The sequence below is a fragment of the Ursus arctos genome, unplaced genomic scaffold, assembly GCF_023065955.2.
Source record: "Ursus arctos isolate Adak ecotype North America unplaced genomic scaffold, UrsArc2.0 scaffold_2, whole genome shotgun sequence".
Lineage (NCBI taxonomy): Eukaryota > Metazoa > Chordata > Mammalia > Carnivora > Ursidae > Ursus > Ursus arctos.
The window spans coordinates 66901279-66927196 of record NW_026622874.1 but is presented as its reverse complement, the minus strand read 5'-3'; the positions used below and the strand labels follow the sequence as shown (position 1 = coordinate 66927196).

The 25918-nt window shown below is 58.4% G+C and overlaps 2 protein-coding genes and 1 pseudogene across 7 annotated transcripts in view; 1 reads left to right on the top strand and 2 right to left on the bottom strand.

Annotated features, from left to right (window-relative positions):
• IFT140 (intraflagellar transport 140) overlaps positions 1–25918 on the top strand; it is a 78583-nt gene that overhangs the window by 44054 nt on the left and 8611 nt on the right. For 5 of the 6 annotated variants that reach the window (XM_026484913.4, XM_026484916.4, XM_026484917.4 and 2 more), the window contains 6 exons: positions 20909–21086; positions 21541–21731; positions 22066–22161; positions 22473–22824; positions 23695–23823; positions 23932–24114. In XM_026484913.4, coding sequence (XP_026340698.3) covers positions 20909–21086; positions 21541–21731; positions 22066–22161; positions 22473–22824; positions 23695–23823; positions 23932–24114 — 1129 coding nt within the window. The remainder of the gene's footprint in view (positions 1–20908; positions 21087–21540; positions 21732–22065; positions 22162–22472; positions 22825–23694; positions 23824–23931; positions 24115–25918) is intronic. The other variant, XM_026484914.4, reaches the window with a different exon arrangement.
• Positions 44–18464, bottom strand: TMEM204 (transmembrane protein 204). Its single transcript, XM_026485022.4, has 3 exons — positions 16383–18464; positions 11988–12143; positions 44–2643 (listed from the first exon to the last, which is right to left on the bottom strand). The coding sequence occupies exons 1-3, from the start codon at positions 16660–16662 to the stop codon at positions 2399–2401; spliced, it is 681 nt and encodes a 226-aa protein (XP_026340807.1). The 5' UTR covers positions 16663–18464; the 3' UTR covers positions 44–2398.
• LOC113245445 (small nucleolar RNA SNORA72) lies at positions 18539–18658 on the bottom strand (annotated as a pseudogene).

Genomic DNA, 25918 nt, shown 5'->3' with positions numbered 1-25918 from the left:
TAAAAGAAATTTTTTTTAAAGATTTATTTTTTTTAAAGGTGTTATTTATTTAAGAGAGAGACAACAAGTAGGGGGAGGTGCAGAGGGAGAAGCAGGCTCCCCGCTGAGCATGGAGCCTGATGCAGGGCTCGATCCCAGGACCCTGAGATCATGACCTGAGCCGAAGGCAGACGCTTAAGGGACTGAGCCACTCAGGTGCCCCTATTTATTTATTTTAGAGGGAGAGAGCACGCACGTGTGTGGAAGGGGGCGGCGGGAAGCCGACTCTCCACTGAGTGTGCAGCCCCACACGGGTCCAGTCCCAGGACCCTGGAGATCATGACTTGAGCCGAAACCAAGAGTTGGAGCTCAGCTGACTGCGCTGCCCAGGTGCCCCTTACTCAAGAGCTGTCTTCAAGCAGCCTCCCCTCCATTCCTGAGAGAAGTCAGCAGTTCTTCTCAAGAGCATTTGACAGATTTTAATCTCCAAAGGATAGAAAAATCACTGCAGAGTGAAACTAAAATGGGAAAAAAAGATGAAAAAAAGTCGCCTGGAAGAGACACCCTCCTGCCCCGCCACGGAACGCCCCCTTGTGGGCAGCGAAGGTGTCTGTAACATAGAAGCACCTTTCAAAATAGCACACGAGCCCTTGTCCCTTGTCTTATTTCTTGAACAGTGAGGCCAAACCTTGTTTTTGATGGAGGAGCCTTTTGCACACTGGCTGTGGCTGTGGACAAGAGGGCTCTTGGTTTGGGAGGTGAAGCGGCGTCTGGATGGCACAGTCCAGCCTTCCTCTGGTCACTTTCCATTGAATATAAACACAGTCACAGACCGTGATCACCCACAGGGTCAACTTGAGTACTTCCATGGACCCTTACAAAATCGTGTATGTAATACTGTGAAGTCGTATTATCTTAAATATTTCACTGTTTTTTTAAAAAGCCTATTTTTAGCATGTGATTTGGGGTCATTGGGGAGTCCTTTGTGGACAGAGGCTCAGAGGGAGGAAGGTCAGACTTGAATGCTCCCACACGTGTGCTGGTGTCAGGCGTAATCTGGGTACTTCTACGGTGTGTGATAAGTTTGTTGTAAATAGTCAGGCCATAGATGCTTCTCGGTCATTCTCAGTTGCTTTATGTTTTTTAAAGCACCAGCCCCAGTCCACTGTTTGTTCTTGCTGGAGACAAACTCCACACTGATCACCACACTCTGGAAGGTCGAAAGCAGCAAGGCTGAACATTTGTTAGCAGGAGGCAGTCTCATATGGGGGTTGCAACCAGCGGGCCTGGGGTCGGACCCTGGCTTTGCATGGTACCCACCGGCCAGGCCCCCGTGTCAGTTTTCTGGGAATCACTGCCGCCAGGTGGAGTGGGGTCAAGCCGTGCCGCATCAGGAAGCATCCAGGCGGGTGCAGGTGGCAGACTGTCCTTACAGATGTGGTCCGGCAGTCGATGGTTTGCGGGGGTGGCACCGGTTTTGAAAGCTCGTTGATGCTTTCTGTTGTGCCTGCGGTCTTAGAGCTGATTCACCTCTTCCAAATTTAAGACCAGGGTTGTTTGGAATCACTGTGGCATCGTGAAGGCCATCGGTAGACTACCCAGCATCTGGCTGAAGCTAGGCTGGAAATTTTTATAGGGGAAAACATAAAGCAATCTCTCTGAATTTTCTTTAAACAAATAGACGTTTTCCCCTCTTACTCTGCTGGTTGATCTGCCATCTCAGGGCCAGAGTCCAGTCTGTAGGAACGTGGGCATCAGAGACAGTCGAATGGAAACGTGAGGGCCCACAGCTGTGTTCCCACCAGGTCCTGAAAAATGTTTCAAGCCTTCTCTTCCTGCCAACCCACAAAAATGACGGAAAAATAGACCAACTTCTTTTCACCCATGTTGCAGTATGATGGATAAAACACACATTTGACACAGTGGTGAGAAGTTTGCATTTTATTTTAACTTAGAAAATTAATCAGGAGCAAAACAGACATTACGAACACAATCCTGTCATAAAGCCGTAACCATCTGGTTGTAAATTCTGAGTCACTCGAGGAAGACCACACACAGTTCCAGAAAATCTTCCTGGGTATTCTGCTTTACCAAAGTGAGTATGACCAAGGACCCACCACTCGGCAGGTACAGAATAAATTAATCCTAGGCCAAGGCGTAGAGCGAGCTGGCCGCCGCTGGCCGCGCACCTCAGGTGCTGGTCTCCTCCTTGGAATGTGCGTGAAAATGAAGCCGGATCGTGGGTACGTCAGAAGGAGGGTGGCGCAGGCAAAATACAACCGCAGAATATATCATATATGACGGAGTAAACATAGCTGTGTATCGTGCGTGTGTATATAGGAAACCATACGAATCGCCCGCACAGACAGCCCTTCCGTTTCTGTACTGTTTAGCGATAGTGATAAAGTCCCAGGCAGGCTCAGCACGGTGACTCCACATACTCGTTGTCCAGCCCACGGCGAAACCGCGCGGTCAGGGAGCGGCTGATGACAATCACCCGGGGCCCGATGCAGTCCTCTCTCCTGTGAAGAATGTTCCAGATGAGCATGGCCGCTGCCAGGGTGGCCAGAAGGCAGGCGCCAATGTTCAGGTAGCAAGACCAGGACAGGTTGGTATATGGGCCGATTCTGTAGAATGTCACCAGCCCAATGACCAGGACGAAACCTGCGGACGAGAGAGAAGTGTTGAGAAAGCCTTGCTGGAGCGAGGAAGAAGACTGGACACGGGCTGTAGGCTGCAGAAGTGCAGTTCCCGTTTCTTCCCTGCGTCGCCGCCCCAGCGGACAGTAGCCCAACTCACGTGCCGCACATCAGTGTTGAGCTGCGCTGCGTTGGGCCTCTGTGTGCGTTTGTGACCTTTGCATGGCTGTGGAGGGTTGGTGTGCGTCTACTTAATCCTGGCACGGAATAGTTCCTGGGGGGGCTCCACAAGGACACAGCCCGGTCCCAGCGCTCTCTTCCTTTGGTCCGCCAGGGCTGGGCCATTTTTTTAGCCACCCTCCCCATGGAGGTGACACTGCTGCTCCCTGTCCCTCACACCCAGACCAGTCCAGCAGCAGTTCTGCGTGAGCTCCTCGCGGGCTCATAGAAGCACTTAATTCATTGAAATGAAAGTAGACACAAATTGTCTAGATCTTACCTAGAAACAACTCAGATTGGTATCTAACTCAGTCCTGTTCTGAGCAGTTTTCTTGTTATTACTGTTCGCTTCTAGAGGAGATAGAGATTTTCTTTCAAACCTCCGGAGTGCCCAGCGCCCACGTGCTCTGGGCGGGGGTGGGGGGGGCACGCAGGGCTGCACACACATCCAGTTCTCCTGCTGTTGCCTCCCCTCGCCTCCACACCCTGCACCTGGTCCTGTGGTTTCCCTTGCACCCCCACATCCCCTCCTCCTGGTTACTTCCCCTCCACAGCCTTCTCTTCTGACTGTGGACAGAGTCCTGCGTGGACCTCAGGGAACCTGGCTTCCTCACGTTGTTAGCACTTAGCACCACGGTGTCACTTCCTTTCACAGTTTATTAGTTATTGCAATAGGAACCTGTCGGCTAGGATAATGGGGCACTGACGTTTGCTAGAGTTCAGGGCTGGGAGCCCCGACAGAGACGGAGAGGCCCCGCTGTCCTGCTGCCTAGGAGGCTGGTCCAGCGCAGGCCTCCAACCCCTCAGCCAGGAGGGGCCGGACGAGACACATGAGGCAGGAAGGAGGTGCAGTGCTGAGCGGGAGCTGTGGCTGGTGAGGGTGAGGGGGCTGGGCAGAAGCAGAGGCCAGGGCAGCCAAGGCAGCACGCCACCCTCTGTGGTGGTAACCTGGGGGAACTGTTTCTTGGAACCCAAAGTACCTGGAGAGGACAGAGTCTCTCGCAGTGGTCCAGATGGAACCCTCCAGCCCCTCCTGGACTCGTCCCTGGGCTCTGGCCAGGCTAGCCTCCCACTGCAGTACTTCCCCCTGCCCTGTGCCGTGACATCCGTCCTCCGTTCATGCTGGTCCCTCCGTTCCCCACAGCCTCCCCTGCTTTCCTCAGGAAACCAGATCATGCACGACCCCTGTGGCCCCGGAGCTGAGCCACAGTGGTGCCACCTCATGGTTCTGGAAGCTGTTACAAATTAGTGAGGGGTGAGAGGTGAGGGGTGGAGGGAGGGCTGGGCTTTCACAGGCACAATCGGTTCAGTCTCATTGTCACTGTCCCTTCCACAAAGTATGAATTTAATGTGTATCCACCTCGGTCATGTGCTCAACAGCAGTGGTGGTGACTAATCTCCGTGGTAATTCTCTGCAGTACTTTGTGGAGCTTTTTATACACAGAAAGCTTCTGGATGCTTCCTTTCTGTTAAAAATAACTAAGTCTCTTTGTCATGCACACTGACAAAAAGAAACTTCTGGCATTTCTCTCCCAGTGAAGAGCTTGTCCCTTGCTCACGGTTCTGTGGCATCAAGGTTTGCATTCATGGGGAAAGGAGTGATAATCCATTTTGTGCCATGAAAATGAAAGTACGTCGTGTGCCACCTCATATTTCTGTGTCTTTGGGCATTTTTTGCCTGCCAGGGGAGCGCGCATGAGAGCCAGCTAGCACTCTGGCCTCTACCTGAGGTCACAGTGAGGAGGCACTGGCTGGGGGACAGGTGTTCGCTGCAAGGCTGGTGGGAGCCTTCGGGCAGGGAGCCAGGCCGAGCAGAGAGGGCAGTGCAGTGGGAAGGAACTCACCCCGACGGCTCCTGTGGTCAAAGTCTGTATTAGCCCTTTGCCAAGCATCAATTGGGGTTGCACTGGTTACGGTGATATTTTAAAATCCGATATGCGGCCTGAGCCCCAGTTCTGCAACATCATTTGTTGTGGGGGGCGAGGTGTGGGGGCAGACTGCAGGGGTGAACAACCTTTCCCCAGCCCCATGGCTAACTGGGGTTGACTGACCACACTGGTGAGTAAAGACAGGGTACTGTGAAGTCCGTCATGAGATGAGACGTTTCCACGAAGACTGGTGCAGAGCTGGCCCAGCGCTGGAAGGAGCCAGAGCCAGAAAGGAGAAGGCCCCTGTGTTGTTCAGGTGCAGGGCACTGTGGGCTGTGTGCCTTCGCTGGCCTCAGATCTCTGCCCCCGACACATGGCTTCCCCTCTCCGTCTCCGGTACGGTATGGCCACACCGGCACCTTTCCACTCTTCCAAGATGCCAAGTTCCATCCTCTCCGGGCCTTTGCTGGTACTGCTGTCCCTGTGCTTGACCAGCCCTGGGGAGGAGGGCTGCCAGCAGCACTCAGCCTGGAGGTCCAGTCACAACTCGGCCTGCCCTAGCTTGGGCTCAGCCCCTCCCCTGCTGGCGTCCCCATGGCTGGAGGGTGCCCCCCACCCCCACTCCAGCTCAGCCTCCCAAAGGGTCATCCAGGAATCACCTAATGAATTGTCTGAGACAAACCCAGATAGATCCCATGGTGCGAAATTGAATGCACTGTGGGCCTTTGGGGAAGGAGATGTGATGAACAGCTTTATAGTGACCGAGCCCACCGGGGGACAGGGCCCGTTCGCCATGATTGCCGCTGCAGCGGGATGTGCTGGTTCCCACGCTATTCGCTAGTTTCCATGTGCGTGTGCTCAGCAGAGCTGCTCGCACTACGAGGAGGGCTCGTAGTGTGGGCTCAGTGGAGGCATGCTTGACTCATCCTGGGGGAGCTGGCTTTCTTCTTAGAGTGGTGAAGATGAAATTTTTTCCTAGGCCAGGGAGCACCGTACCAGCGGCGTAGTGGGGACAGGCCCACGTAGACCCTGCCAGAGAGTGGTGTTGGCTGGGCCTCTGACACCAAGAGACCCCGTTGTATGGACACTCTGAACTCCCGGCAGTGAAAATATTGACTCATGGCACCAGTCGACAAAGCATGTGGGCAGACTAGCTGCCGGCTTCCGGAACCCCACGGGGGGCCTCCCAGCATCCCAGCCCTGAGTGGCAAGGGCCCCTCAGGAGCCTACACAGGGGCCTGGCCACAGGGCAAGATGTAGGCTCTGTCCTGAGTCTATATTGGCCAGCACCACCAGGTCCCTTAACCGTCTTGTTACTTATTTTCTTAAGGTCAGTGTCGTGTACTGGTGTATTTTTGAACATAGGGTAGTAGTATTTTGCTGCTGTCTTAGTCTGTTTATTACCTTCTCCCTTATGTTTGGCTCTGTTGCCTACAACGTGCACAAACTCAGAGCGTGGAGCTGCTTCCCTGCTGAGAGAAGGATTTTTCGTACTCCAGATGAAAGGGATGGGTGGATGGATAAGACTATGAATTCACAGGTGCACACACGAGTTGAGCATAGCTACCCACATCCCGCGAGGTGATGGCTCAGTATCTGCGCGGAGCCCGACAGACAGAGTTGGAGAGCATCTGCCCATCTGGAGCACTACTGGCCGCCCGGCCGTCAGCGGCCCCGGGCGGGTTTCCAGCACCGTCTGGGGTGCGTCTCACTTCTCTGGCCCATTTCAGAGGCTGCACCTCACTTGGCTCTTTTTTCTAGAAGTGCAAAAGAGAGTCTAGTTCTGAATCCTTATGTGAAAAAAGGTTTAAAGAATTCACATTTACGTGACTTCCTCTGTGTGAAGACCAGTGTTGGCTTTTGCTTTGTTTCAGTGCAACTTAGAACACATACAGTCAGAGAAAGGGCTTGATTCCCCAACATTAAAAAAATGAATTTAGAAAAAGCCTCTCCTAACCAGGAAGATACAAGGAACCTACTAGAACAGTGGCACAGGCATTGAACGGCGAGAGGAGCCCAAGCTGCGCGGGTGGGTGTGATGTCGGGGCAACACAGGGACAGGTGGGTCCCACCTGGGCCCCGGGGGGTGACACGAGCTGCACAGACACGCAGTGCACGAGGATCTCCCATGTGTGCCACGTGTCAGCTGTGAAAAGCCGCAGGGACATGGATGGACACATGGCCTTGCTGGCCACCTCCAGCCTCCGCCGTGGTGCTAGATAACTGCCATTATGTAGACATTCTTCTGAAATCCAACTTGCGTTTGCTTCATGAAATTCTCCTACTGGGGAGAAAGGAGGGGTGTGGGGAGTAGACCCGGGCCAGCCTGGCCTTCAACCTCGGACTTCCCTGTCTCTGGCACGTCCTGGTGTGGAGGCCCCCTCAGAATTGTCCCAAAGACTTTTCTCCCCAAACTTCCCAGTGATGTTCATGTTTGTCCAGAAACATGCAAGGGGAGACTTTGAGCAAACACCCTGAATTCTGCATGTGGAGTCAATTCCATCCTCATGAATTTCTGTTTCCAAAGCAAACAGCCCCTTCCTGTGAGCTGGCCACGCGGGCGCTGTGAATCACAGCTCAGCCTGCAGAGCGTCCCTTTCCTCTCGCTTCCTTCCTGCCTGCTTCCGAGGGCTTCAGTGCCTGTCACAGGGCCTTCCTGTGGGAGTGGCAGTCAAGCACGCACAGGTGGTACAAGGAGAGACCATGGGGCTGAACCCTGAACCTCCGCACAGCACACCTGCCTCGCATTGCGCCTGTGGCTCAGGCGTGATGACAGCTTCTGGAGAGAATCTTCACAGAGCAGACTAGCTTGTGGCCCATGTCAGGGCACGACCATGGTTGGGATGTCCCAGCATCTGTGAGCAGCAAAGTGATGGGATCAGCGTGTTCCTCCTCAGAGGGAGGGATTCTGGGAAAGGAAAAGCTAAACATACAGTGGATCTGGTCATGTTTCCACGGAGCTGAAGCTCCCAAATGACATGCTGTTGCTCTGAGCAGCACAGAGGACGTGGAAGTGAAGGGAAAACGCGGGGTGTGGCTGGGGTGCAGGCCGGCGCTGGGGAAGCAGGTGCCAAAGCACACTGTCCAGACCAAGCTGAGCACCGCCTTATTGTGAAAAACAAAGTTGTATGTTCCTATGAGAAGATCTCTGACCGTGCGGAAACCGCAGAATCCCCACTGGCTCATGAGATACTGGGACGGCTGCCACTTACCAACCCGACTGCCCCGCGAGGTCTGACGATGTGAGCAATCTCAGGGGCACAGAGTACTCAGGGTGTTGTAAGTTTTGCTACCTTGAGAAAAAATGGTCTGATTTCCAGAAGCCAGAGTCGCGGAGCCCAGGAGCTTGTGCGATGATTCTGCTCCCACGGTCATCCCTCTGGAGCATGGGAGGCTTCGTGTTAGGAGGAGGGCCAGGCTGGGAGCCGGCCTGTGAGAGTTGGCATCCAGCAGCTGCAGGACGTGTGTGGGGGACAGCACTCTGCGGTGCCAAGTGACAGCGATCAAGGGGCGAGGGCCAGAACCTCACACCTGTGAGTTCACTCGCTTGGGAGCGTGGCGTGAGCTCAGGCCTGTTGCTCACCCCCCCAGAGGAGGTGAGGAGTCATTGGAGAGGGTTCCCAAGGAGAGCCCGGGGCCACCTCAAAGGCACGCAGAGCACAACACAGGGCCGAGGCCTCCGCCAGTCGGCTGTAGCCTTGTACTTAAACCAAACCAAACGTTTGTGGTGGCGATCACGCTCTAGCTGCAGGGTCACTCAGACGATTGACAAGGAGCCTGGACTGAAGTTCTGCAAGATGGCGGTGGGCCCGCAGTGGAGCCCGGAACAACCATGACATTGTCCCACCTAAAAATGCTCGCCTGGGACCCAATTTGGTTAGTCGGTCCTGCGCAGCCGACAGCCGGGGCCCAGGGGCCGTGAGCACCTGAAGAGCCACAGGAGGGAGCCACTTGCCGGGGTGGTCCACAGGCCTGCTGGCGGGGCTCTGGCATGGACTCTGAGCACAGAGCAGTGCTGACGCTGTGGTGCGGCGTCCCCAGCAGGCCCACGGTGGGACGTCAGGGTAGTCACAGCCGTAGGCGTGACAGAGCCGGCACTTACAGGAGCGTAGGGATGAGGTGGCTCATCCAGGGCCTCTGAACCTGACGTGGCACCTAGACGCCCCAGGGACAGCCCCACGCGCGCTCAGGACCCCTCCAGAGCAGAGGAGCCTCACGCTGAGGTGCCCGCCGGGCACGCTGCCTGCCAAATCTGCCCTCGTTGGCCTGCCCTGCTCCAGGCGTCGCTCGGGTGTGTGACGCAGGGTCCCAGGGCGCCGGCAGTAATCAGGCCAGGATGACCGTGTGCCTTGGTTCACACGGCAGTGAGACCAGACTCGGACGAGCAGAAGTCGGCCAAAGCAAGAAAATAAAGGACGGGGGACGGGTCTGTGTGCAGATGACCGTACGGGCGCGTGGCTGTGGGAGGGGGCTGCTCGCATGCGGCCGGGGGCGGGGGGCGTTAGCCCATCGGCCGCCGCATGGGCAGGTCTTCCTTACAGATCCTCCTGGCTCCTCTGCCAGCCACCGCAGTCCCGACAGGAGCCGTCGTCATAGGGAAAATGGGCTGTTGCACAGGGATGTTCAGCTTGGGGTGCGATAAGGGACAAAGTAATTTTTTTGACTTTAAGGTAAATTAAAATTACGCTTGGAAGATTGTGCAAGGAAGCTGGGAACTCCAGGGTGTGACTGCTCGAGCATGGCAGAATGCGGCAGGTGGAGTGGCTGGCGGTGACCTGTCGGAGGACACAGCTTCGGGGCCCCGCACGTCCCTGCGACAGGGCCTTTGGAGGAGCAGGTGTGAGGAGCAAGGCCCGGTGCCCAGACAGGAAGAGCGGCGAGCGGGCGGGGGGTTGCCGTCCTTGCTGGTTCCAGCTTGTCCGGCCTCCCCGGGAATTCGTCAGCACCTTCTCTCCCCGCTGCCCACCCTCTGGCCCCAGCACTGGGGACTGAAGGTTCGCTTGCATAACAGGTACCAGCAGGCATTTCCCCTCCTGGGACAGGATATCCCGGCGCCCTTCAGTCTCTCCCTGACTGTTTAAAGCAGACCGGAGCACAGGAAAAAACCTAACTCTAAAATTAGCAGTGTGGTGGAAGAAAGACACACGGCTGCATTCTGTACTGTTTGTCAATGAAACAAGTCTAAACAGGGCCAAGTGCATTTCCTTTCTGGGCAAAACAGACCTGTGGGAGTGATGGTGGGACGCCTCCGGGAGAAGCCTCGGGAGAAGCCTGTGGAACAGCGTGCAGAGCCTCTGACGGTCTGACGGTCTGTGAGCAAGGGCTGCACCCGTCTGCAGTCAGCCGGGACTGGCCCCGGGACACCCGAGGCTGCTGCCAGACAGCTCACGTTTCCTTCACAGGGCTCCCCATCTCCGTTGGCTCAAAAACGGCTGATTTGGAAGCAACACTCTCTTGTTCTGAAATGAGGGTTCCTAGGAAGGAAGATTTGACGCCAAACCCAGTCTCTCTCCCAATAGTTCTAGATAAAAAATGCTGTGGTCCATTTGTTCTGCTGCAAGGAGTTATTTTCAGGATCAAGAGCTGTTCCTTTCATTTCTTTGATGCCTGAATATCTGTTCTTAATCTTCAACTTCCTTCTGGGAGGGATGGAGTTTCAGATAAGACATGCGCCAGAAGTGGGCAGCCTCAGTGAAGCCGACAACCCCATTTCTGCCTTATGGCCCTAAGGTCAGCAGAAGGCAGAGGAGTGATGTTCTGAATGGTCACTGTCCTTTGGGATGTTCATGTTTTTACCCACCTCCTTCCTTCTCAAGACCAGCCCGGTGGGGACGGATGGAGGTGCCAGTAGGCTGGCAGTTTGCCCCCGTTCCCATGGATTGCAGGTGACACAGCCAAGGCGCGTGTCCAGCTCCCTCAGCCCCACAGCTACTCTTTCCTGGAAACTGCCTGGTTGGCCCTCGGCACTCCCGGGCCCCGTGGGTGACTGGGCCATGGGGAAGTGACTGGCCCAGGACCACCCGCCTTCTATTAAAAGGCACAGGAAGGCCTGTTTCCAATTCCTGATTCCCACCAGGGTCACTTTCCACCATGTGAATTCCTGCCAGTCTGTCAGCCTCATTCTCCAGAAAGATAAGGGCCAGGGGCCATTATTCCCGGAATGATTCACTTCAGACTTCCTGCCGTTTCTTTTACTGGGTCTGCTGAAACTGTACCTTGAGTGTTGGGACACGCTGCCATTCTCCACCAGTGGGAGAGGCAGGTGGGTTGGCGGATCACATCCCCACACCCTGGCCCACGTCATCCCCGCATAGGACCTCCGCTCAGACGTTCCCCAGTGGGCTGCAGAAAACCTGAATGTCCCCAGGTGTCCACAGTCATTAAAACTGAGCCAGCAAGAGGGAGGCATGGGGGAGGGGAAGCCAGCAACAAAGCCCCTCTGCTCCCTGGGGTCATGTGGACAGCTTCTGTGTCTCCTGTGGCCACTTGTGCCCAACTTCCCGAAACAATCCCGTCTCTCGTTTACGCCACTGCCACCACCACTCTCAGCCTTGCAAGACCACGGATGTGCCCACGCCCTTTCTTGGTTCACCCTACAGACACCCCCAGGGCCTGGCCGGTGTGGCCTCCCACCCCACTGCTCGTGTGGCGGCACGGGCCGTTGGGTGTGGGAGCCAGGACAGGGCGTGTGTGCTCAGGTGCTAACGTGTCCTCGGTGCTTTGTGCTGCTATGAGGAAGGGCCTGCTGCTGACCTCGGCGGGGTCCCAGGAAGCTGCATTGGTCATGGGGCGTGCAGATGACCCTGGCTGGAGCCTCGTGCTCACCCTGACCTCCCTGTTCACACAGTGTTAGTGGGGAAGGCGGCCAAGGCACGGGCTGAGGTGGGGGCTCTCCTCCTGCCCGTGGCAGGCTTGCTGCTCCATCATGGGAGGGGCTTGAGCCCAGGCCTCCAGCCACATCGGCTGCAGATGGGCAAAGACAACAGCAGATGCCGCAGACTTTGGAAAGCAAGCACGTGAGCCTAGAGTGCCAGCACCCGGAGCACCCTGTCTTACAGTGGGAGAGGGCGGGAGCCTGTGGGCAAACAGAAACACGCAGCCGGGGGCTCGCTGCATCCTCAGCAACCCCCACCTGTGGTTCTGTCTTGCTTCTGCCCGAGGCGAAAGATGTGAGGGTGACCCATGGGGGTCGCAGTGACATTAGAAGACCGCAATGGGCCTGCCAGCCCCACGTGACTGAGGGTGTGGCTGCCCTGCCGGCCCGAGGCCCAGGGGTACTCACTCGCCAGCTGGAACGCGGCAGCCATGGCCTCCTCCCAGCACTGTGAATCGGGCGACATCAGGGGCAGGCCCGTCAGCCCCAGGACGAAAGTGAGCTGTCCCGCAGCGAGTGCTGCCGTGGCCACCAGGTTGCAGGCGCGCATCATGTCAAACTGCACTGTGAGAATGACAGGGGACAAGACAGGTGGTCAGCTCCAGGCCAGCTCCTGCCTCTGTCTGCACCCGGTGCCTCACCGACCTGCTCTCCCTGGCTCCCTGTTGTCTACTCCCATGGTGGGGGTGGGGGCGCTGCAGTGCTGTCACGAGAGGCCCACGGAGAGACAATGTCCCCGCGTGCTGGGCAGCAGAGCGCCAGCCTGCAGGAGCCTGCCCGCGCCGTGAAGTCAGTCCCCTCCCCTGCGATGCCTCTGCGTGAGAGCAGAGAGGACTGTGGCCTGCCACGGTGTCTGTGACTGCTGCCTGCAGGTGGGCAGGTGGACCCCCTGATTAGCGCCTGAGGAGCCCGGAGCGAACGAGGCCTTAGGCCTCTTCCCGCCCCAGGTCTGGCTGCTCCTGCGCATTGTGCGTCGAGCAGCTTCCCCCTCCCCGTTGTCTTTCAGAGGCTGAGGGGTCTTGCCCTTTGTGGATCCAGGCCTTTCCCTAGTCCAGCACAGACACGGGCAGGGCTGTAGCAGCAGAAGCCTGGCCACTGGGAAGTCAGAGTGGCCCTGAGGGCAGAGAGGGGCCGCTGGAGGATGACAGCCCCCACCTACTGAGCTTCTTCATCGTGCTGGGCCGGCGGCTTTTGCCCTGGCTGGCAGTGTAGATGAGCTGTGTGGACAGTGAGTGTGGCCAGTAATGCCCTCTCACTGGCTTTTCTCCCCAACACTGCTCTCTTTCCCAGGGGGCTTCACTCCCACAGGCTAAGAGCTCACACTATGCTCTTCAGAGTTGCTGTTGCTATAGAAACCCTGACGCTCCTGATTCAGTAAACGCAGGGGTGCCAGAGGCGGGGCCTGGCGGGCGCGGGGCTCCTGGTGCTGGGGTGGCAGTGGGGCCTGGCAGGGAAAGGTGCCAGCACTCCACATTTCCTCACCTCCCCAGGCCTGAGCTGGCCACTCGGGCTGAGAGCCAGGCTCCAGGCCAATTTGCCCGAACCTTCCTGGCTGCCCATGCCGTCTTCATGGCGGAATCCAAGGTGCAGCCAGCCCAGCCAGTGGCCACCCACGCGTGCAGGACACCAAACCGGTCCTGCTGTCAGGACAGATAAGCAGGTCAGGACAACCTCCAGGCAGGTCCTCCCCGTGTGTCGAAGACTGGCTGGCCTGCCTCCCCGTGGAGGGCCTGCTCTTCGTGGGCTCTTTCTGGGGTCTTCACACCCTGCACTCTTTGCAGTGAGTTTTACCAATACGTGACACACTGAGGTTCTTCTACCCTCTGGTGGTCGGATCCGGGAGGTGGGTGTGACCTCAGAGATGAGGGGCCGTAAGCACAGTGGCCACTCGGGTTCACAGCCGGCCCAGAGACGTGCAAGGTTCCCCAGCGCAGCCTCCCAGGCCAGGCGAGGGAAGTCTCCGCAGTGCACACTCGCACGGAGGGGAGTGGCCTGCCCTCTGGCTCCCTCCACCCAGCTCTCTGTCCTTCTTGGTGCTCTCGGAGCACAGCTCAAGCCACACACCCTGGCCCCCCATGGCCCCCTGTGGCATCCTCACCCCATCAGCCTTTGGCCCCGTGGATGCAAAGATGTGGGAGGGAGAAGGATAAAGCAGTGATGGCCCACAGACCCACCAGCTGCGTGAGAAGACTGCCCCGTGAGGCACGCTCCCTCTCCCTCCGCCAGCCACCTGGAGGGGACCCACGGGGTGGGGGGGTGCACCGTGTGCGGGCATTTCACAGGCTGTCATCACCATGCACGTAGCCTGGGCAGTGGCACCCCTCAAGAACGTGGCACGAAGGGCTGTGGCCAGGCATAGTGGGATGCACACCGTTGCACCCCAGCCCCAGTGCCCTTTGTCTGCCTTGGTGATGAGACTCCTTGCCCCCCCGGGGTCAGAGAGCAGTGATCTCCTCCAGGCAGGGTGCCCAAGATTTAACTGCATGTTTACTCACCCCTTACATCGCTTTAGAAAAGGAGGTTAGGGTGCCTGACAGAATGTCTGGAATCTGGAACAATGAGAAACCCCCCAAGAGCAAGTCTGACCCAGACTGGGGTTGGGAGTTCTCAGGAGCCATAGGAGGACCTCACGTCCGCCGAGTGCCCACTGCTCCTCGCAGCGAGGAAAGCCACCAGAGCAGGGATTGCCATCACGATAGCCGCACGCTAACCAGTTTGGTGGCGGGCAGAAAGATGCCCCTGGTCCTGGAGGATAGGACCCTGCATGTCACTCAGGATCCGACAGTCCCCCGATGGAGTTCAGAATGTCAGGTGGTGCTCCCTCATCATGTGTGCTCCGTGAGCTCGGAGTGGCTTGGACTCTGGGCTCTGCAGGACATTGCCAGGACCCCAGGAGCACAGCAGACAAGCATGTCCCCCATCCCCGGGCTGCTGCCCGCCCCCCCACCTGCCGAGACATGTGGAGTCTCTAGGACGGCCCGACTCTCAGGCCTGAGACCGGGAGCTCGGGATGGATCGAGTCAGGCCTGCAGCCACACACCAGCCTGTCTCAGATCGAGGTGACTTTGTGGAGCGTGCGGGGTAGAGGGGTGTTCAGCGCTGAGCCAGCGTGCATCTGGGCAAGGCGCCACCCGCTCCCTCCTCCCCCATCCCTATACCCAGCGGAGTGGTCGCGCAGAGGGGCTCGGGTTTTCCCTGGGAGCCAGAGACTGGGAGCTAGTCTGATGTGAGGCGGCAGGTGTGGCAGCCAGCATGCAGATTAACCCTGCGTGCTGCTCCTGTCGCCTTGCCGCTCGCGCACACGGACCAGGTGAGAAGTGTGTCAGCAACCCGGTCTCCCTCAGGAGAACCTTCCATGGTGTTTCCCTCGGTTGGGGCAAATACCGATGCCCAGAGGTTAAGGCTTAGCTGCCACAAATGCATTACCAGTGGTGAGGATGTCATAGAAGTCGTATGGGAAGCTTATCAAGTTGTCAGGGAGGGACCATAGGCCGGTGGCCAGGACACGTGGCTGGCCTGGTGGGAAGGGGGGGTCTGGAGGCAGAGCACATCCCAACCCTGTGTACCCTCCTGGTCTCAGCAAGGAGACAGAGGACGTGGATGCCCAGGGAGGGCACCTGCTTGACCTTGAGGCCCGGGCTGGGGGTGCTCTGTGGGTCAGGGCAGCACAGAGCTCACACTGGAGCCACGGGGTCGCTGGCTTGCAAGACTCGTCAGGACAGTCCTAGGACCCAGCAAGTCCCGTGGGACCCAAGTGCAGTTACACTGAGTTTTGAGAGTTTGTGGGAAAGTTTGAAAGCCCTGCTTGCCAGGGAAGTGGGAGGGGTTAACAGCCCCTCCCCAACAGAAGACCCCCCCACAGGCTGCGCGGCAAAGGGCTCTGAGTGGACACACTGGGGTTGTCTCCCCCCAGGGACCTTGGCTGAGCACGTGACTCTTGCAGCCTCCATCTCTTTGTGGAATTGGATGCCACCCCCACCCGGCTCCCTCGTGGTTCAGGGCTCAAAGCACGTGGCAGATGGGGACATTCCCACCCCGAGCACAGAGCTTGCCTGTGCTACTTGAGGACTTTGTGGACACCCTCTGAGAGCAGTTAGCAAAGCCCCTGCTAAAGTCTCATGTTCTCAAAAGGATGAGCTCTGTCTCCTGCCCATCTGTGAGTTAGACCCTCATCAACAGCTTCAAAGACTCAGCTCGGGGAGATCTCTGCCTGTCAGCACTGTGACTGCATAGATGACACGTTAGGTGACAAGTGTCTCACTGTGAGCCTTCCCACCTGTACACTCAAACCTGACCCCATGGTCAAAGTCTGCTTCCCACCTTCCAGAGCAGTAAACAGACCCAGCCACCAGTGACCAGGCAGGGCCAAGACAAGACAGCAAGGGGCTCAGCTCTCGAGAACCGCTGACCTGAGCCCCGCTCTGCCCGTGGCTGGTTTCCTCCCAGAAGTCCTGCCTCAATGACCCTGACAACTGTGGAATGAAGTCAGAACTCAGCCACGTGTTTTTAAGCTTCTAGTTTATTTTACTCACTAACAAGGTGTATTTTGCACCAAGAAAAGCGGATCTTCTTTGATCTGGTTAATGTGTCTGCCCTTTCCCTGTGCATGGAGGCAGAGAAAAGCCCCATATCTGCATGGGAAGAATTCTGTCCTAAAGGAGCCAGGGGCAGGTGTGGGCATCGCCGGGAGGGTGGGCGCAGAGCTCAGGGCTCACCAAACATGCGCCCCAAGCCCACCTCATGCCGTTCAGAGCTAGCGGGCCCTGACCGCCCTAAAGGAGGTGTAAAAACAAGCAGACTTACGTTTGACGGTGCCTCGAGCCTCCTGGAAGCCTGCCACCTCCGAGCCCCAGCCCAGAGCTTCACAGTCCCGTGCGTCCGCCTGCCCGGGCCGGGCCCCGGGGCTCGACCCTCCCCGGGCCCTGTCCGCCAGCCAGCAGGACTTCCACAGCCCCACACTCCGCTTGCGCCCGTCCTCCAATGTCTGGTATACCCAGTTGGGGGTGAAGGCTGCCACGTTGTTGAGGACAAGAGAGACCAGGGCCACCAGCACTGCCGTGGCCACCAGTTTCTGGACAGTCATCGCTGGCTGCCAGTGCTGTCCGCTTGTCGTGGAGAAAGTCCCAGCTCCGGTCTGCTGCTGTGGCCAGGGAGAGCCGAGACCAGCTAGGGGCTGCTAGAGGACATCACCGCTCATTCTCAGCGGCATCGGGAAGGCCCATGTGACAGGTGCAGGTGAGCTCACCTCGGGCCCTCCTTACCCTGCCTCCTGCACCTGGAGCAGGGCCAGGCCTGAGCTGCAGCCAGCCCCTCGGCCCATCCTGGGGAGGAAGCTGGGGCACCAGCAAGAGTCCAGAGTCGTGCGTGCGCCGTCTTCCTGGGAAGCAGGGCCTCTTCTTTCCACAAGAAACCGGAGAGGTGGGCGCAACGTGGGGGTCTGTCCCGCCTCGCTCCTTAGAACCAGCGCCACAGAGCAAAACCAGCAGCCGGACTCTGAGCAGGGCCACGGGGAGCTGTGCTGGGGGCGGTTCAGCCTCTCACTGCGTGAGCCCCTGCGCTGTGCCTCTGCCACGAAACAGCCGGTCCTGGAAAGCAGAGAGCCTGCCGCAGGGACGTGCATGTGCGTGTGCAGCCCCCCCTCGGCAGAGAGGAAATGGTTGTTTTTGAGGCTGTTTTTTGTGAGCTGGATGGAGGGCGTAGCCAACTGCAACAAATCGGGGCCAGGCCACAGCAGTCAGACACTAACAGGATGTGTTTCCTGCTAGGAAAGCAGGGAGGCCTTCTGAAGTCCTGCTCCAGGACCCTCCTCCCCTGCCCGCCCCACCTTCCTCTCCAAAAGGGAAGGCCAGGGATGCCAGCCCAGAACAGACCCGTCTGTCTTGGCCGGGCATGGTGGAGAGGCCCCCACTTGCCACACAGATGTGGCAGGTCAGGGGCCCACACCCGCAGAACTGCCAGGCCAGAGTGTCATTGTGGAGGTGCAAGAAGGTGGGGTTCTGGACACGCAGTGCAGGTCCCCCGTGAGACCCGAGGGCGGAGGGAATGTGGTTTGTGGCCCGGGCTGTGTCTGTGCTGACTCCATGTCCCAGTGAGGGCGCTCAAAGCCTTCTGCCCATGCAGACACACAGGAGAGGCTGTGCCGGCCTATTGGGAGACGCCACGCCCAGCCGGGGCCCCGAAGCGGCTATGCGTGAAGAGAAGGGCACCCACACTCCGCTTTCCTAGCACACATGGCCTGGACGTTGTGCGGTCAGAGCCCTCGGGCCCTGAGCTGCAACCGCATAGGCCTTCGAGAGCTGCCTGCTCGTAGCCAGGCGCCCTTGTCACAGGGGAGGAGGCTGGGGTGTGGGGAGCCCACACCTGCCCAGGTCGCAGAGGTTGCAAGGTGAGCCCAGCATGCTGGGCCTGGCCTGGTCCCCCGGCTTGCCTGCACCCCACTCGCCTCCTGCTTCTGGAGCCCCAGATAGTTCCGGCGACTCTGACACAGAACAGGCCCTGTGCCCAGGAAGCCTCGGCCCCCCTTACTTTGTGGGGTTTTTGTTTGGCTTTTTTTGGGTGGGGGGTTGGTTTTATGATTCATGTAATGGCAATTTGGTGATCATCAAATTAGCAATGATTATCTTCAAAAGTTATTAACACTTGCCATGCTGTCGTTTCTCGAGGGTGATCAGATACCTAGAGTCACAGGCATTTCCCACATAAGATGCTTCATAGGGGCGCCTGGGTGGCTCAGTGGGTTGAGCATCCAGCTCGTGGTTTCCGCTCAGGCTGTGATCTGGGAGTCATGGAATCGAGTCCTGCGTCGGGTTCTGTGCTAGGTGTAGTCAGCTTGAGATTCTTACCCAACCTCCCCCTCTCCTCCTCCCCCTCTTGCGTGTATGCACCTGCTCTTTCTCTCTCTCAAATACATAAAATCTTACCAAAAAAAAAAAAAAGATGCATCATATAAATCAGACTTGGTCTGTCACCAGCACTGATCAAAGCAGACCCAGGTCTGGGGACACATGCATGGTCTTAACATAGCATGTGTTTAGCCTGTCCTGATTATCACAGAATCAGAACAGCAAGACTATTCCCCAGCTCCCGTTACTTTGGATCATGGTTTAGGAGGCTCTGCACCTGCTTCAGCCAAGGGGTGGCCCCTGCACCACCAAGCCTATGTCCCTGAAAGACAGGGGTCTTTGGAGAATCATCTCTTCTGTTCCCTGAGGGATTTGGCCTATTTCAGCATTTTTTCCAGCAGTTTGTAGCAAATGCATCAGCTTACTTCTTGCCACTGCCGTCTCTCCTTGGCCTGTGTCCTGCTGTCCCGTCTCTGCTCCAGTCTCCTGGGGGCTCAAGGGGGCACTCATAGCCCTCTGCACATGGCCCCCTTCTCCCAGAAGGACTAGGACCACTCAGAGTCCCTAAGGACACAATGCAGTGGGTCACCTCCATAAGGAGGCTGTCCCAACACTTCCGCTTGGAGGGATCAGCTTTCCCCTTTATTTATTTAAATCACTTATCCTTGGGTGGTCTTTGATGGCTACTGGGTCAGCTCTATCCAGCTCCCCGACCAGGTGATGTCTGGAGGCCCTGCCCCATCCACTACCCTCAGATTTTAGCTGGGGGCCGCAGGCACCCAAACCTCCCGAGGGCCCTGTGTGCTTGCCCTATTGCTGCACATGATGGCCGGGTGGGTGGGAGCTTTGTCTCGGAGCGGAGAAGCTCGGGCTGCATGATGGACCAGGAGGCCATGAACCCTGCAAGCCCGAGTGGCAGGCCTGAGAAGAGGGGCCTCTGGGACCGGTTCTGGCAGCTCTCAAGAAAGGGCTTTCCAGGAAGGGGGGCCGTCTTCAGGCCAGCCCCTCGGCAGCCATGGGCTCTGACGTCTGTGCCTCTCACGGTGATGAGGTGCAGATGTGAGTTGGCGGGCGGGGACGACAGGAAGCGCTGGAGCTATGGTGGGCTGGCAGCTGTTCCAAACCCAGAGCTCCAGGTCCTGCGTCCAGGCTGGTGGTGGAGCTCACAGGCCAGAGCCTGGGCCCGTTGGGAGGGCCTTCCCAGCGGGACGCGGGGTGGGGGGGGGGTCAGTGGCTGCTCTTCAGCGCATGCTTCCCCCACCCCCCACTTGCTGGAGGTCATTGGTGGCTCGGCTCAGAGGGCAGGGTGGGGGCAACCCGCCTCTAGCACCCCGCCCCACTCATGCACACAGCAGGCCCAGCAGTGTTCGCCCAAGGAGGCACAAGGAAACCGAGTCAGGGGAGGGCTCTGGGATGGCTGCCCGTTTCTCTGCTCACTCAGGTTTTCCCCTTGAATTGTAGGCAGGTATCAGCCACCCGTTGCTGGACTCAGCAGAGGGTGGGGAGAGGGTGTGGAGGCAGAAGAGGTGCGAGGCTTCATCCACACCCCCACATGGGTCCCTGAAATCCTGGGGAGCGGAGTATCTTAAAGAAGGTTCCCACACAGGACCCATTTGGAAAGGGAGCAGGGAAGGGCTTGCGTCTGGCCCACCTGCTCGTCCGCCTGGTGGAGGAGAGGTGGTGGCTTTCCATCAGTTCTGTGAGTGGAAAGAGGACTCCTGAGATCTGACTGTGACCACGGGACCCTGCTGTCACTGGGACTCCTCAGTTTTTGGAGCATTGTTTCCCAAGGGGCAGCTGCTCTGAGACAGAGGTTTCCAGACTCACAGGAGTCGGCAACCTTCAGGAGGTCAGGAGCCCCCAGTCCGTGTCGGCAGGAGAGAACTTGCCAGAAGGCTAATATGGGGAGAATGGACCCATGTCTCCAAACCTCCCCCACTGGGGCTGCGTGGAGCCCTGCAGGGGCCCATGAGCATGAGGACAAGGACAGAGTCGTGGGGACGTGCAGGATCATCCCCAGGACCCCCACTTCTATTCAGCCCAGGTCAGGGACCCACCAGCAGACCCCACACTGGGCATCATGTACTGGTCTCCTCTGTCCTCAGGGGCATCAGGGTTGAGGCCCCCCACCCCCTTCCCCAGGTCCACTGGGGTGTGAAGCCTGTACAGCCCCTTCTCCCTGTGGGTCCCCTGCTGGAGGGCAGCTCCGGTGCCTTCGTGGCTCAGCAGAGGATGCAGGCAGGTGCGCTGCAGAGGAACGTTTGAAGCAGACGGCCGTCAAAGCAGGGAGGAAAGTGGGTGTGTGGAAGGTCTGAGAGGATCCGTCCCCACCAGCTGCAGCGGACACAGGTGGCCTCCAGCCAAGGGAGGGGTAGGGGCCCTGGTTTGCCATGTCGCTGTGCCGGTGAAGCCCGTCTGGGACGCATCTCAGGGTGGCAGGGGCGCAAGGGCTGCAAGCTCACGGAGCTGCCGCGTCCCCTGGCACAGTGAGGCGGTCTGGGAGAACATGGCGCGTATGTGTGTGAAGACCCAGCGGCTGGACGTCGCCAAGGTGTGCCTGGGGAACATGGGCCATGCGCGTGGAGCCCGAGCACTGCGGGAGGCTGAGCGGGAGCCAGAGCCGGAGGCCAGGGTGGCCATGCTGGCCATACAGCTGGGCATGCTGGTGAGTCGGGCACCGCCCTGGCGTGGCCAGGCCATGGCGTCTGGGTATCTGGGTCACTCGGTAGCAGGGAACAGAAACCCCTGCAAAGGAGTTTGAGTCAAAAAGCAGAGTGAGGCTTCTCCTCTCGCGGGTCCTCCCTGTCTCCTGCACATGCATGAGCTCATGGCCCATTGAGCACCTGGGGGGCCAGGTGGGGTGGGGGCAGACTCTGCGAGGAGGGGGGCAGGCAGACACCCGAGTCAGCTCCTGGTCCACAGGACACTGGGGCGGGCAGGGTCTCCTCCCCAGCATGCAGGGCAGCCCCCCAGCCTTCCCAGCTGACGCATAAGTCCGTCCTGCTTTCTCACCGCGGAACGGAATGCCGTGTTCACGTGTGTGTGGCCTCGCTGCCTGCAGGGGCGCACGGGCAGCTCTCCTGGAGCTCAAGGGCTGATGCACACGCCCCCATCTCCAGGAGGATGCCGAGCAGCTGTACCGGTCGTGTGGGCGCTATGACCTCCTGAACAAGCTGTACCAGGCCTCTGACCAGTGGCAGAAGGCCGTGGAAGTCGCGGAGCTCCATGACCGCATCCACCTGCGTGCCACCTACTACAGCTACGCCAGGCACCTGGAGGCCAGCGCGGACCTCGGCCTGGCCCTCAGCTAGTGAGTGTGGGGCCCCGTCTGGGCTGAGCCGGGGTGGGCCTGCTTGCCTCGGGCCTCCTCCTCGCCCCGTGAGGCGGCCGTAGAGGCGCTTGGAGGAAGCGTCTAGACTGAGGCACTGACTTGGGGCAGGTGGTGACCTTCCGGGTCTGCGGGGGACCTTGAGCTCGGTCCCACCAGGAGAACCTCAGACACGGTCCCCCTCCCAGCCCACACCGGGTTCCAGGGCTCTGGGCATGGGGTCTCGGGCGGTGCCACCGCAGCACCATGATCCACTGGGCACTGCCGTGCGGTGCTGAGACCGTGGGGAGGAGTCGCTGTTTGTCCCCTCTTGCAGCTATGAGAAGTCAGACACCCACCGCTTTGAGGTGCCCAGGATGCTCGCGGAGGACCTGCAGTCCCTGGAGCTCTACATCAATAAGATGAAGGACAAGTGAGTGTCGCCACTGGACGTCAGGTGGCCAGTGGGCGGACCGTGGGTTTGCTGTGGGGCCCGGGGGCCTCCCTCCTTTGCTTCCCATGGGAGAGTGCGAGGCACCGACCCTTCCCTGGAAGCTGGTCCCAGCCTGTCAGGGCAGGGCCTTTCCTCCAGACCCCGGGACCTCACTCCTGGCCGAGTCACCCGGCTTACACGCTCCCTCCTGGCTGCTGGCCGTGTGAAGGCGCGCCGAGGGTGGCGTTGGGGACCCGGGGCTCCTTTGCAGGGGGCGCAGGCCCTGAGTGGGGCTGATGGGCTCCTTCCAGGACCCTGTGGCGGTGGTGGGCCCAGTACCTGGAGAGCCAGGCCGACATGGACGCGGCGCTGCGCTACTATGAGCTGGCACAAGACTACTTCTCCCTGGTCCGCATCTACTGCTTCCAGGGCAACGTTCAGAAGGTAGGAGCGTCCTGTGCGGCCTGTGGGTGTGGGGAGGCGGAGACAGAGCCCCAGGGCCCCCTGCCTTCTTTCCAGGCTGCGGAGATAGCCAACGAGAGCGGAAACTGGGCGGCGTCCTATCACCTGGCCCGCCAGTACGAGAGCCAGGAGGAGGTGAGGCAGGCGGTGCACTTTTACTCGCGGGCGCAGGCCTTCAACAACGCCATCCGGCTGTGCAAGGTAGGCGGGCAGCGGGCACGCAGCCTCGACGGTCAAAGCCAGGCAGGTGGACAGAGGGGCCCCTGCTGTTTCCCACGTTCTGAGAAGAACGTTTCACACAGAAAATGTAGAGAACTGTATGGTGAGCAGCACGTCCCCCACCCCAGGGGCCCGTTCCCACCACGCCTGTGCCTGTCGCAGTGACTGCTCCTCCTCCCCCTGGTCTCAGCCCCCCGGTGGGGTTTTTCAAGTGCTGAGTTCTGAGTTCTTGCTGAAAAGTCCCATGTCTCTCCAGCAAGCATTCAGGCTGGCTCGTTGCTCCTGGCCTATAAACAGCAGGAAGGGCGTTCTGAATGCGTGAAAGTGTTCCAACCCAGGGCTCGGAGAGCAATGTTCTGTTAATGGAAAAAGAAGGAAGCCCCCAAAATTCTGGTACAGAGACTCCATGAGACATTCTGACACTGGTTAGAAATCATCATCATGGAGGCGCCTGGGGGGCTCAGCCAGTGAAGCGTCAGCTCAGGTCATGATCTCAGAGTCCTGGGATCCAGTGCCGCATCGGGCTCCCTGCTCAGAAGGGAGTCTGCTTCTCCCTTTCCCTCTGCCTGCTGCTCCCCTTACTTGTACTGTGTCTCCTCTCCCACTCACTCTCTCTCAAATAAATAAAATCTTAAGAAAGAAAGGAAGGGAGGAAAAGAGGGAAGGGAGGGAGGGAGGGAGGGAGGGAAGAAGGAAGGAAGGAAGGAAGGAAGGAAGGAAGGAAGGAAGGAAGGAAGGAAGGAACCATAGTCACGTGGACCAGCAGCGTGCCGGAGTGGGGGCGGTGGGCTCCCCCAGGGCAGCCTCAGCAGACCCGCACAGGAAGCCCTGGGCGTCCTCCGGCCCCCACAGGAGAATGGCCTGGATGACCAGCTCATGAACCTGGCCCTGCTGAGCTCCCCCGAGGACATGACGGAGGCGGCGCTCTACTACGAGGACAAGGGCGAGCACGTGGACAGGGCGGTCATGCTGTACCACAAGGTATGCAAGGGGGGGCCCCAGGGCCTGCCTCCGTGTCTGCCAGGGGACGCTCGGGCATTCTGGGGACCCGTGGCTAGGGCGGCTGCTCAGAGCGCCCTCCGCCCGCAGGCCGGCCACTTCTCCAAGGCTCTGGAGCTGGCCTTCGCCACCCAGCAGTTCGTGGCCCTGCAGCTCATAGCAGAGGACCTGGACGAGAGGTCGGACCCCGCCCTCCTGGCCCGCTGTTCGGACTTCTTCATCGAACACAGCCAGTACGAGAAGGCGGTGGAGCTGCTGCTGGCCGCAAAGAAGGTACGGTGGGCAGCCCCCCTCGGCACCCCCTTGGGCACCCAAGCCTGGGGGCCGCCTTTTCCGGACGCGATGGGTGTGGCTTCACCGTCTCATGGTTACGGTTTCACGAGAAAGCCGTGGCTCCCACCTGGCCTGGGTGAAGGAGCGCTAGGAACAGGTCTGCCTCGCACGGCCAATCCAGGGGGACCCTCGTGCCCATTTCATGAATGTCTTCGCACCAGAACCAGGGAGGTGAACTCGTCCTTTGTGTGTGTGTGTGGTCAGGTACACAGGACGTACAATTCACCATCTTCACTGTTCTCAAGAGTACAGCTCAGTGGTGTCGGGTATGTTCACATTGTGGTGAGAGCCATCTCTGTGCACCTGCTGTTGTCTTAGAGCTGAGGTGCTGTCTCCATCAAATGCCAGCCCCCCAGCCATGCCCCAGCCCCCGCACCCTCCATCTACCTTCTGTGTCTACGTGTGACTCCAAGGACCAGATACAAGTGGAATCATACAGGATTTGTCCTGGGTCCGGCTTGTTTCCCTGAACGTCACGTCGTCAGGGTTTGTCTGTGTGATAGCGGGTGCCAGAATGTCCTTCCTTTTTTTTTTTTTTTTTAAGATGCATTTATTTATTTTAGGGAGAGAGAGAGAGCGTGCGCGCCTGCACGCACAAGTGAGAGGGTCAGAGGGAGAGGGAGAGAGACTCTAAAGCAGACTCAGACCTGAGCGCAGAGCCTGACGCAGGGCTCGATCTCACGACCCTGAGATCGTGACCTGAGCCGAAACCGAGAGTCAGACATCTAACCGACTGAGCCAGCCAGGCGCCCCAGAATGTCCTTCCTTTTTAGGGCTTTGTGATGCTGCACTGGTGCGTACACTGCCTCGGGTCTGCGCATTTGCGGACACGGGGTGGCTTCCAGTCGTTGGCTCCTGTGAACAGCGCTGCTGTGAACATGGGTGTACACGTATCTCTTCAGACCCCACTTTCAGTTCCTTCGGGTGTTTACACAGAGCTCGAACTGCCAGATCATCTGGGCACTGTTCCAGTTGTTCGAGGGACCTCCAGACGGCCTTCCACGTGGCTGCCCCAGCACACGTCTGCCCAGCCACGCACAGCGTTCCCATGCCACCGCATCCTTGCCAGCACTGTTTCTAGTGTTCGATAGAGTTCTTTAAGTAGAAGGATTCTCCCTGACAGGCACTGAATAGAGACATGCAAAATTAGCCTGTCCGGATTGAAAGCTCTTTCTTCCAGTAGCCAGAATTACGCTTACAGTCCAGTGCCTCAGTGGTGAGCAACACAAGAATTCTTCACGTGTTCTAGAAAGACCCAGCAGATGCACGTGTCCAGCCTACCTAAGGCAGCCCCAGACCTAATCTGATCCCAGGAGAAACACCACTGGGAGCCAGATGAGTGGATTCTGTAGTTTTGCAGTGAAAACCAGATAAGCCAGAACAGTCAGGAAAAGTCTGGAAGAAAATTAACAAGAGGTGATTATGCCCCCAAATTGTAAAATATATGACAGGATAATTGGGGTCTGGCCCATGATCGGGTTTATAGGTCAGCAGAAAATATTAGAAAATCCAGACATAGAGCCACTTACACACGCGTCTCTCGTACGTGCAGAGGACCGTTTCCCAGCCTTGGGCGAAACATGAGCCATCCAGTAAAGGGGGTTGGTGCAACCAGGCAGCCACTTGGGGAAACACAAAGGTAAACCCTACTTATCTCCTGCGTCCTAGTAAATTCCAGATGGGTCTGAGATGTGTGTCAGCAAAACAGCCGCCACTCCACCAGAAACCATGGATGTCTTGTACA